At 39.5% G+C, this 12,676-nt stretch overlaps 1 protein-coding gene across 4 annotated transcripts in view; it reads left to right on the plus strand.

The window, feature by feature from the left end:
• Mitf (transcription factor Mitf) overlaps positions 1-12,676 on the plus strand; it is a 149,299-nt gene that overhangs the window by 118,731 nt on the left and 17,892 nt on the right. For 2 of the 4 annotated variants that reach the window (XM_069506582.1, XM_069506584.1), the window contains exon 2: positions 2,299-2,618. The exons of the other annotated variants lie outside the window; for them this stretch is intronic. In XM_069506582.1, coding sequence (XP_069362683.1) covers positions 2,563-2,618 — 56 coding nt within the window. In that variant the 5' untranslated portion in view covers positions 2,299-2,562. The remainder of the gene's footprint in view (positions 1-2,298; positions 2,619-12,676) is intronic. 4 annotated transcript variants of the gene reach the window in all.

The following is a 12,676-nucleotide window of genomic DNA, read 5'->3' on the forward strand; positions in this document are numbered from 1 at the left end:
GTTCCTAAGATTAGATACTCACTACAAACAAATTATATCTAGGTAAATTTTGACAACCTTCCTGGCGCAGTGGTGAGCGGTATGGTCTCATAAATGGGAGGTCCTTCGTTCAATTCCCAGCCGGAGCAATTTGCGGCGTATTTAGACAGTAAATAAACATTTAACTAACTACTCCGGTACCTACAAGTTTATTTATACCAAAAATTCTTACATTGTTGACGCTACCACATTAAATATTTGCCCAACTCTGCCTTACATCTACTAGTCCCCTACTATCTGATAGGCTATCACTATGCTATCATGCTATCACGCACAATCAGGGACGTGTCACTATGCATCATCATACATCATCTTTTGAGAATCTTGACAATATTTCGAAAAAAATGCGAAAATGTGCCATTCTGATAAACGTTGTCGCTACGTCAACTTGAATTACATAAGTTTGTTATGTACATGTTATGTAACATTCGATAATAAACTCGTAATAATATTATGTCATAGTGAACCCTCGTAAATGGTATTTATAAGCATTTTAATTTATTTACCTAAATATAATTTTATACTAGACTAGCTTATGCTCGCGACTTCGTCCGCGTGCACTACAAAATTTCAAACCCTTATTTCACCCCCTTAGGAGTTGAATTTTCAAAAATCCTTTCTTAGCGGATGCCTACGTCATAATACCTATCTGCAATCTGCATGCCAAATTTCAGCCCGATCCGTCCAGTAGTTTGAGCTGTGCGTTGATAGATCAGTCAGTCAGTCATTCAGTCAGTCAGTCAGTCAGTCATCTTTTCCTTTTATATATATAGATAATCATAAAAATAATAATAATAATCTAAATATATAAAAGGAAAAGGTGACTGACTGACTGACTGATCTATCAACACACAGCTCAAACTACTGGACGAATCGGGCTGAAATTTGGCATGCAGATTGCTATTGTCACGTAGCTTAGGCATCCGCTAAGAAAGGATTTTTGAAAATTCAACCACTAAGGGGGTGAAATAGAAGTTTGAAATTTGTTTACTCCACGCGGACGAAGTCGCGGGCATAAAATATATTTATTTTTTTATACCATTTATAGGACACAACCACGCCATTGCATCTTTATTAGAATTAAAATCAATTAAATACAGCATTCTCATAACTAAACGCTAATGATTTATTAATTCCACTCTACTATCTTTAATTAATTAACACAAGATAAAAGAAACGTCACGAATACATCAATCATATAGCTAGTTTTAATCCTTTATTATGTTTTACTATCAATTTTTACGCTAAATACGATTCCTGCTAGCGATATGATCTTTCAACGGCTAATCTTTTAATTTATATCCTTACTTACACAGTATTAAAATAATGGTCGAGTCATAAAAACAGTGACAGAAAAATTCTAATTCATCCGTTAGGCTGGTCACAAACGCTACGTTTTGTTGCCTGTGACTGATTGACCGGACGTACTGTAGCCGGCTTGAAATATTGTTCATCGACTATTAGAAAAAGGTTTTGGCTTCGTAGAGTGTTGTCTCTGTCACTCATACCTATGTGACGTTTTTTCGGTCTCAGCGACAGAGACAACGCTCTACGAAATCTCTTTTTAAGGGTCGATGTTTAATATTTCCTGCCGAGTACTGTACTATATAGACACGCATATTTGCGAGTTCGGTGTAGACTGCTATGAGATTTCTTTTAAAAGTAGATTAGGTTATAATAATTTTTACGTCCAATTTTGATAGCTCCTGCTAATTTCATTTACAATTTAATTTGATTAGTAGAGAAGTGAATTTAGCGTAAACTAAGCCAGTTATATACTCTGTAAAGATAGAGAGACTTAAAGAATGGCAAGCGAGGACTGTGATTACATAATAATATATGGTCAAGCTTTCAGACTTTTACGGCAACAAATCGTGCGGTTGACGACCGGCCTTACTGAAATAAATTCGCTCTTATACATTTCTGTACCCGTAGTACAAGATTTTACGTCTCACCAAACCAAACCAAATTCGAGAGTCGAAATACTTCCGCGTTACAGTAAAATGGACCTAAACAGCCTCGAATTAAAGTCAAATATTCAATGCCACTGATTTTAATTTCGCAATGTTTCCACTTGGAGCGCTGGCTGTAGAAGTGTAGACAAACTTGAGCTTTAAAACAAGGCGTTTAAGATCCAGTTTACTGTAACGCGGAAGTATTTCGACTCTCGAATTTGGTTTGGTTTGGTGAGACGTAAAATCTTGTACTACGGGTACTGACCCTTTAACTTATTTTTCTTTTCTTGTTTATCTCCAATAGTGCAATAAATAAACAAAACCCAGTGACACCAGTGAACCCAAACTTCACAAGTGAGTGCAAACCAAACAGTATTAATGAAAAGTGATAGTCTAAACAGAAAAGTGCATTAACCACGATGTGTTTACGAACAAAAGGACACACCTAGTGCAAAATGTCAGTGAGGTGACATCGGACGGTGGCCTTAAGGCTGTAGTGTAAGACAAAAACATTCCACTGTTAAACATCCTGAGCCAGGGCCCGGAACAGTGCAGGCCACTCTGCAAAATGACCAAGGGCCCTCGGAAGGTGAAACTAGTCATTGTAGTCAACAATAAGAAAGAGTGAGTAGACAAACCTTTTTTTTCTTCTTTTTTCTTTTTAAATTGGCGTTATTATCTCATTGGGGTCAATTCCTCAGGGGTTTTCAGTATATACTTGACTTATTTTGGCGCAAAATAGCAAATTTCGCATGTCCAAAGTTTTTTGGTAAAAATATGCAATATGAACATTGAGTGCAAGCTAAAGCGGGTTGTTCCGTATTCATCCTATGACGTCTCATCCCAAACATTTTTAAACTCGTCACTGTATTTGGCCGTAATCTGTCAAATTTATACTGTCAAATTACGCCATTCAGCCGTCGTTAGTTAGTGTAGCCCTCTCTCTGCTGCGTAATCCCATACAAATGATAGAGCCAAAAGTCTCAGTGGGCGTTAATCATTTTGAATCACCAACCAACACAATAATGTCAGTTTAATTAAACTCATAGGCACTTTGCTTGATTGTACTTTCAGGATACTCATATTCTTTTTGTGATAGAAAATATTTTTTTTTATTTCATGACCATTGCTTGGCTGCAATCAGACCTGGTGGCAAGTGATGATGCAGCATAAGATGGAGCGCGCTTGCCTATTCACTCTTGACTTGATTTAAAATATGGCGGATTTTCATCGGTGTCCTTTAAGTTTAAAATATTTATAGTAGGTTTAACTACACATACTTTCCCAGAGCAGTTAATTGTAATTAACCCTTCGATCGGTTTGTGTCACGACAGATCGACGCGCGCACGCAACCGAGGGTCGTTGATTCGATGATTCATCTGCTAGGATCGTTGATGTTTGATGATTATTATGCATCCTACTGATCTACCTATATCTAAATAATCTGTACAAAAATATTTGTAGTACGTTTAACCACACATACTTTCCCAGAGCAGTTAATTGTAATTAACCCTTCAATCGGTTTGTGTCACGGCGGATCGCCGCGCGCACGCAACAGAGGGTCGTTGATTCGATGATTCATCTGCTAGGATCGTTGATGCTTGATGATTATTACGCATCCTACTGATCTATGTGTATGTAGCCGTGTGGATGAAATCCACACGGCTTAGGAGTTCCTTGCACCTTGCAGCATTAGTTTTGAAGCATCAGAAACATACTGAAATATTAGTGTACAGTTATCATGTTAAACAGGGATTTAGTTAAAGGGCTAATGTTATTATCATTGCATTACAACTGTAATTAGTTACAAGAGGGAATTAACTATGTGACGTCAAGATCTTTATGCTAAGTGGGTATATAAAGTAAAAATATCTAGTATCTACTTATTGTGCTTATCAGTTTGTAATATACAAATAAATAAATTATTCGTCATTTATCTAAAGTGTGCTCCCCGATTGCCATCTCGATTTGTCGCGCACTTAACCTACTTTTTTTAATTTGCATATAGCGACGATTTGCACATTGCACGACAGATAAACAGCAATGTGACATTGGGGCAATAGGGCTCTATTTTACCTTTTGGGTCTCTCTCTCTCTCTCTCTCCGGTTGTTCCTTCATTGCTGAATCGTGGTCCTTGCAAATTGCCATCGAATGGATTATCTGTTTCCAACGGCTTCTGTTAGTGGCCATTGTAATAATGTGATAAAATCCACACCTGCTGGACCCCTCTAGCTGGTCGGACCACCTAGTTCGTGAGCGGCCTCTCGCTCTTTTGCCCTCAGTGTCACCCGTCACTATTAGCTTTTCTAACCTTTTGGGTAAGGAACCCACAGATTAGAGAAACTAAAATCGTTTATAGGATGATTTATGCTAGACTGTGCCGGGCTCAAGCCGTGCCAGGTCCAACACACACAGATTGGGTATGGGTCACATCATTCGTGCCGTGTCCGAGCCTCGTCCGTGATACGTTTCCTCATAAAATTTCAATCCCTGGTCGTCTGCGCGTCAGAGGTGCCTCGAACGTGGCACGGCTAGGGCCCGGCACGGGGGGTAGCCAGCGCAGGAGTGCCGCTGGGTTTTAGGGCATTCCGGTCGCTTGTCGGCCGGCGAGTCCCACATACCCTCCCTCCACAGCTGGCTGGCTGGGCTGGCTGGCTGCCTGGCTTCACGAGGAGGAATGCGTAATTTCCCAGCGATAAAAAAGGGCCTTCAAAAATCATCCTTAATCCATTAGAAATAGTATAAGTCCAGAAATAGTATAAGAACCATGTCTCATTAACATCGACATAACGTCATTTTGAGGTCAGCCGAAATAAAAATATACCATCAGCTTGAAACTTCAGTCTAGTGCTGACGACACTAAAACGGCGGCCACGCGCATTAGCAAATTGCGGAACTTATACCTACCTTAGCCGTGATAGCCTAGTAGTTAGGACGTCCGCCTTCTAATCGGAGGTCGGGGGTTCGATCCCGGGCACACACCTCTAACTTTTCGGAATTATGTGCGTTTTAATTAATTAAATATCACTTGCTTTAACGGTGAAGGAAAACATCGTGAGGAAACCTGCATGCCTGAGAGTTCCCCATAATGTTCTCAAAGGTGTGTGAAGTTTACCAATCCGCACATGGCCAGCGTGGTAGAGTATGGCCAAAACCCTTCTCACTCTGAGAGGAGACCCGCGCTCTGTAGTGAGCCGGTGATGGGTTGATCATGATGATGATGATGGTACCTACCTACCTCCCGTCCTTGTCCCGCACCTTGAACAAGGCTTCGCACGCCACCGTTAAGCATGTAACATCGCATGGCCGTTGTACGGCTAAATGGTAATGACCATCACCCAGCGATGACTGTTCTGTTTGACGCGGAAGCGTGGACTTCCTGTCATTATACTAATCACAACGCGATCATATTGTAGTTTCTTCTCTGCTTCGTTGGTCAAGTGGCTACCTTATTCTGCTAACTTCAAGGGTTCCGTACCCGAAGGGTACCAACGCAACGGGACCCTATTAGTAAGCCTTTTTTTTTTTTTTCGTTCGGGGAGGAGGAAAATCCTCATGGATGCCTCCGGTATGCCCGACTCCACAATGGCCTACGGACTAAAAACCTCCTCCCCCTCCGCTCTATCTTTCAGGTAAAACCTTTGCATTGCATCTGAAAGATGGCTGTCTTTAGAGTTTAGGCGCTATCTTTTTTCTGCCTATCCCATTCATCCGTGATTCTTCTTTTAATAATAGCACGCAACATTTCAGTGCATGCATCCCACTGTGATTCGCTTGAGAGCATACGAGGGACAAGATTCGTAGGCGTTAAAAGAAAAAAAGCCCAGAAAAGAAAAAAGAAAAGAAGCCCAGGGAGAAGGCGAATCAATATTCGCCTTCTCCCTGGGCTTCTTTTCTTTTGTGCTCGAACTCCACACACTGAAATATTGCGTGCTCTGGCGTGTCTTCTGCACCGCAATACCAGCATGAGTCACTGGGCACGCATCTCTAACTTTTCGGAGTTATGTGCGTTTTAAATAATTGAATATCACTTGCTTTAGCGGTGAAGGAAAATAACATGAGGAAACTTGCATGCCTGAGAGTTCTCCATAATGTTCTCATAAGTGTGTGAAGTCTGCCAATCCGCACATCCGCATCCGTGGTAGACTATGGCCAAAACCCTTCTCACTCTGAGAGGAGACCCGTGCTCTGTAGTGAGCCGGTGATGGGTTGATCATGATGAACTGCCTAAGCTTGGCGATCGGGGGTGTCCGGCTATTAGGCGTCTATAGGTGCTGGTCTGTGTTCGGAATGTTCTTCCTACTGAGTACAACCAGCAAGAAACTCGGCGGTAGCTCTTTCAAAATATTCAATTTACCCAGCATCTTGGGTACAATATGCCTCGATGAGGTTTTAGATTTAATTTAATTTATTTTAGTTTTAATTTAATGCTTTTTTTTACATTTAAGTTTATTTAATAGAATAATTGTCTAAGTATCCCTTTTTAAATCTACCAATTTACAACACTATTATTAAGATACTAGCTTATGCTCGCGACTTCGTCCGCGTGGACTACAAAATTTCAAAACCCTATTTCACCCCCTTAGGAGTTGAATTTTCATAAATCCTTTCTTAGCGGATGCCTACGTCATAATAGCTATCTGCATGCCAAATTTCAGCCCGATCCGTCCAGTAGTTTGAGCTGTGCGTTGATAGATCAGTCAGTCAGTCACCTTTTCCTTTTATATATATAGATTATTTTCGTTTTATTGTTTCGCGGCAGCGGACTAAAAAACAAAATAGAAGTGAAGGCTAAACCCAAAAATAATTAGTCATATAGCGTTACAAGTGGCAATAATGAAACACCAACGAAATGGTACGACCAATTAAACATCAATGAGATTTCTATTTATGAATGAACAAACGTAAATACGTGCCGTCATTATATGCAAATGTTATCGGAACATCGACTTAATTGTAGTCAGGTAATAGGTGCAAAATCGCTTGCATCCGGTCACTCACGAAACGTAGTAGGACGAACATGAAGAAGTAATAATATAAAGCTTAATTAGAAAAATCGGGACAAAATAATCGCGTTGACAGTCGTTATTTTTATCCCGCTTATTAAGTAAGCGGGATAAAAATAACGACTGTCATAATATATACTTTTTATCCCGAAAACAAAAAAAATCCACGGGATTTTTGAAACTAGATCCACGAGGACGAATAGTGTCCTGCTTACTGCCATTTCAGCTTCGCAGCCCGTTGAGCTACGTACGGGTCTCTTACGGGTCTTCTCATTTCTGATTTGTTTGATACGTAGGGAACGAACATAATCATGTAAAAAGTACGATCGTAAGAAGTATGTATTCGTGATAATCAAAAGCTCGGTCGACGTAAGTGGCAAGGCCGGCGGTATATGAATGGACGCATTGTGACGTCACGATGATCTCCGCATTATCTCGACCATTTGCAGCTTCCATTTATCACAGGGTATGTATTAATGCTATTTTTTTTGAAATCTTTATTGCACGCATACCTATCTATTACTTATCTCAATATATAAAAGGAAAAGGTGACTGTCTGACTGATCTATCAACGCACAGCTCAAACTACTGGACGGATCGGGCTGAAATTTGGCATGAAGATAGCTATTATGACGTAGGCGTCCGCTAAGAAAGGATTTTTGAAAATGCTACCCCTAAAGGGGTAAAATATGGGTTTGAAATTTGTGTAGTCCGTACGAAGTCGCGAGCATAAGCTAGTTGTAGTATACATATGTTATATACGGGAAAACATTACAAGATACAGAAGAAACTATAAAAACCAGTCAAGTGTGAGTCGGACTCGCACACAAAGGGTTCTCCATAATGTTCTCAAAGGTGTGTGAAGTCTTCCAATCCGTAGGTACTTGGCCAGCATGGTGGACTATTGTTAAACCCTTCTCATTCATAAAGAGACCCGTGATCTGTAGTGGGCCGACAATGGGTTGAGAAATAAGGTGTTATTTTATAAACGTCAGAAAGCAGATTTTACTGGAAAAAAAATTAGTAAGAAACTTAGCAATGATCAAAAACTTATCAAACGTAATCTTTTATTACTGTGTAATAGTAATTTAATACCATTGTGTAATAATTATCTATTATTATGATGATAATCTAATCACGATCTCAGAGAATAGTTTAAATTATATGGATTCCTGCAGTTGCGAACTAATAATATAAATAAAGTAAATAAATTCCAATCGAAATAAAAAAAACCGGCCAAGTGCGAGTCAGGCTCGCGCACCGAGGGTTACGTACTAAAGTCGTATTTTTTAACATTTTGCAAGATAAATCAAAAACTATGATGTATAAAAATAAACAAAAATCTGTTTTAGAATGCACAGGTGAAGCCCTTTCCTATGATACCCCACTTGATATAGTTATCTTACTTTGAAAATTGAAAACACTAATTATTAGTTCATGACCACAATTTAATTTTTTTTGTGTGATATAACCACAAATTCACGGTTTTCAGATTTTTCCCCGCATGGTTGCTATAAGACCTACCTACCTATCTGCCAAATTTCATGATTCTAGGTGTCAACGGGAAGTACCCTGTAGGTCTCTTGACAGACCGACAGACAGACAACAAAGTGATCCTATAAGGGTTCCGTTTTTCCATTTGAGGTACGGAACCCTAAATACTACCAGCGGAACAAGAGTACCTAGCGCATGTACGTAATATGAATTATCAAGAATTATGATGATCGTCATCATCACGCGATGGATGTCCGTGGACGTACATTTTGACATGGACTGGAGGTCGCGGTCGGAGGGAATCACAGTTTAACAATCCTACAGTTGAACAATCCTACGCCTCCCATGACACCACCAACCTCTTGGTTATATGGGCCCTACACTGCGCGTGGCCCGCCACGCACTTGGCTGGTTTTACAAAGAACACGCCCTCCAAATTTCATGTCTGTAGGACCAGCGGTTTAGGCTGTGCGTTGATATCGCTGAAATTTTAATGGTTGTTTTCCCGAAGCGAAATGATTTTGTCGTGGTATTACAATCGATTTATAAATATAAAAAACTTTAAGAGTCAAAAATGTCAAATTTACAATCGAGAAAAACACAAATCGAATGAGACCTCGGACCAATAGTGACACCGCGTGCGCGCAGGCTACTTTATGTCGTATCACTACGCGCGAGAGCCTATTTTGCTCTAAACTTTTTCACTTTATTGGCAGCGCGGTTCGAGTGGATGTACCTACCTGCTATTCACGTTACTTCTAGGGCGCTACTATTGTTACTCACACTTTCGAGTTGTCGTTTTTTTTTTTAATTATTTCAAAACAAAAACATTTATATTTTGTAAGTTTAACTCAAAATTTCGATTTCGATACTGAGGGCAAATCGTTCTGCCGCGGGAAGACAACCACTAAAATTTCACCGTGTATAAGTCAGTCAGTCAAAGTTGGCAAATATATAATCAACTAGCTTATGCTCGCAACTTCGTCCGCGTGGACTACACAAATTTTAAAGCCCTATTTCACCCCCTTAGAGGTCGAATTTTCAAAAATCCTTTCTTAGCAGATGCCTACGTCATAATAGCTACCTGAATGCCAAATTTCAGCCCGATACGTCCAGTAGTTTGAGCTGTGCGTTGATAGATCAGTCAGTCAGTCAATCAGTCACCTTTTCCTTTTATATAATTTAGAAGACTACACTATCCACAGCTTAGCAATAGAACTGGGGCGACCCAATATGAACAAACTACTCTAATATAAACGACGACTTAAATTACTATACAGATGTTAAAAATAATTAAGAATGTGTTCTATTGGCACGGTACCCCAAAAAAAAGATTAATTCAAAGATGTATTCAAAGATATTGTAAGTGTGTTTGTTTGTTGGTTTGTCATTCAATCACGTGGCAACGGTGCAACGGATTGACGTGATTTTTTGCATGGGTAACTAGGTATAGATAAAGACCTGGAGAGTGGCATAGACTACTTTTTATCCCGGAAAATCAAAGAGATACCACGGGATTTTTGAAAAACCACATTCCACGCGGACGAAGTCGCGGGCATCAGCTAGTTAAAAATAATTAAGAATGTGTTCCATTGGCACGGAACCCTAAAAACAAGATTAATTGCGAGATGTTCTCGCAGCTTCCCATGTTCAAGTCTGCATTGAATACCAAATCAAGATAAATTAGTTTCTTCTATTCTAATCTTTAAACAATTGTACAATAAATAATGAGTAATGACTTCCACAGTTTATTAGCACAGAGCACAGTGTCACAGAGTATGCAGTTAATTTTTCTTTTACTTAAACATTAAAAAAGGGAAAGATATAATTGATTAAAAAGGCGACTATTGTAAAAAAATATAGATTTTTACAATAGAATTTTAAAGACTGGACATGAAGGACTGACATCCGTCATATTTTAGCAAATGAACACAAAACCATTTAGTTACTATTTACGTACAAACCTTCCTCTTGAGTTGCTCTCTATGTATTGATAAAAACCGCATAAAAATCCGTTGCAGTAGTTTAAATGATCTAAGCATATAGAGGGACAGACGGCGGGAAGCGACTTTGTTTTATAGTTATATATACTAGCTTATGCTAAAAGAGTATTTATTTAATTTCTTTATGCCCGCAACTTTCAAACCCCTGTTTTACCCCCTTAGGGGTTGAATTTTCAAAAATCCTTTCTTAGGGGATGCCTACGTCATAATAGCTATCTGCATGCCAAATTTTAGCCTGATCGGTCTAGTAGTTTGAGCTGTGATAGATCAGTCAGTCAATCAGTCGGTTAGTCAGTCAGTCACCTTTTCCTTTTATATATTTAGACTAGCTTATGCTCGCGACTTCGTCCGCGTGGACGGCACTTTCAAACCTCTATTTCACCCCCTTAGGGGTTGAAAGGGTTGAATTTTCAAAAATCTTTTCCTAGCGGATGCATATTGCATACATACACTCGGCGTCAAAAAATCTACTTCAAACAATTTTAAACCTTATTTGACATCAATAATGAGGGTCATGTTGGGTATCATTTGAAAGGGGATGAAATGGAGAGCACAAAAACAATTCAATTAATTATTTTTCTTTTATTGGAACAGCACAAAAAAATGTATTACATCGATGCATACATCATAATAGCTATCTGCAGACTGCATGCCAAATATCAGCCCGATCCAGTAGTTTGAGCTGTGATAGATCTGTCAGACAGTCAGTCAGCTTATCGTTTTATATAATATGTATTTAGATACAAACTATGTAGAGAGGTTTACTTGCAGGCTCTGTTAATCCATCGGTCTGTGATGCGTCCTTGTGGGCCGACACGATAACGCGGCGATCACGAGAGATGCTCTGATGGAAATCACAAATATTACAGTCGCCTTGGTCACCGCCACCGCCGCCACTTTAGGCAATTGGCGTCTATTAATAATAATAATGTTATTTACTTAGGTTTGACATTTTGTCCGTAACTGCGTAGATATAGCCATCTATAGTCCGTACAAAATGAGTTCCACCAATTGTTATATCAAAAGTACGGTTCACATATTTTTAATGTAGATAACGGGTGCATACCATTTTTTTTTAAATAGAATATTAGCCATGTTAAATGACTAATATTCCCCTTTCCTCTCCAACTAAGCGTGAAGCTTGTGCTAGCAGTAGGTACGACAATAGTGCAACGGGCGGGGTTTGAACCGTCGGCCTTTCGGTTTTCAGTCCACTCCTTTACCGGTTGAGCTATTGAGGCTCTAAATGATTAATTTGGCGTTTTTTTACGTCGATATTTTAACCCAATTGCACGGGTCGTGATCACGACGGCACTGCGGATGTAACCCCCTTGATAGTAAAATTTTCAAAAATCGTGAAATACGTATTTTTTTAAATCGAAAGCTTAAATACCAATTTTCCAAAAATGACGGACTTTCATACAAATTTCCATCCCCCATTTAACCCACTTAGGGGTGGAATTTTGAAAATCCATTCTTATTGGATCCTAATATTTACAAAGAACGCACCCTCCAAATTTCATGTCTCTAAGACCAGCGGTTTAGGCTGTGCGTTGATATATAAGTCAGTCAGTCAGTCAGGACTTTGAATTTTATATATACAGATAAGTTTTTTAGATAAGTATAGAGAATTTAAACTTTAAATTATAGAAACTCTACCATAACTGAGTCAATAGTCAATTGTGTCCTAATACGACAAACCTCAAGTACCAACTTAGGTACTATATTTAACCCACCACCATCCATCACATAAACAATAGCTTAAATCGTCATCTAATGGGTCCATGGTCCTAAATTCGAATGGCCCTCACGACACCTTTTGGGGACTATTTACTATTTAAGGCTGGAACACACACAACGTGTAAAGGTCCGACGCGCCCTAGACTTTGCGATTGGGGGCGGATAGTTTAAATCGTCATCTAATGCCTCTATGATCCTGAATTCCAATGCCCCTCACAACTGTTGGGGACTATTTTACTATTTAAGGCTGGAACACACACAACGTGTAAAGGTCCAACACGCCCTAGACTTTGCGATATGGGACGACGGCACGCGATATACCTAGTGTCATGCGATTGTATGCAAAGTGTCACGCGTCGCAGTGGCTCACCTGAAATCCTCTCCGTACATTCCTATACAAAGCAGTGCGCAAGTGTCGTGTTTTTCAATCATCACTTG

The sequence above is a fragment of the Maniola hyperantus genome, chromosome 23, assembly GCF_902806685.2.
Source record: "Maniola hyperantus chromosome 23, iAphHyp1.2, whole genome shotgun sequence".
Taxonomy (NCBI): Eukaryota; Metazoa; Arthropoda; class Insecta; order Lepidoptera; family Nymphalidae; genus Maniola; species Maniola hyperantus.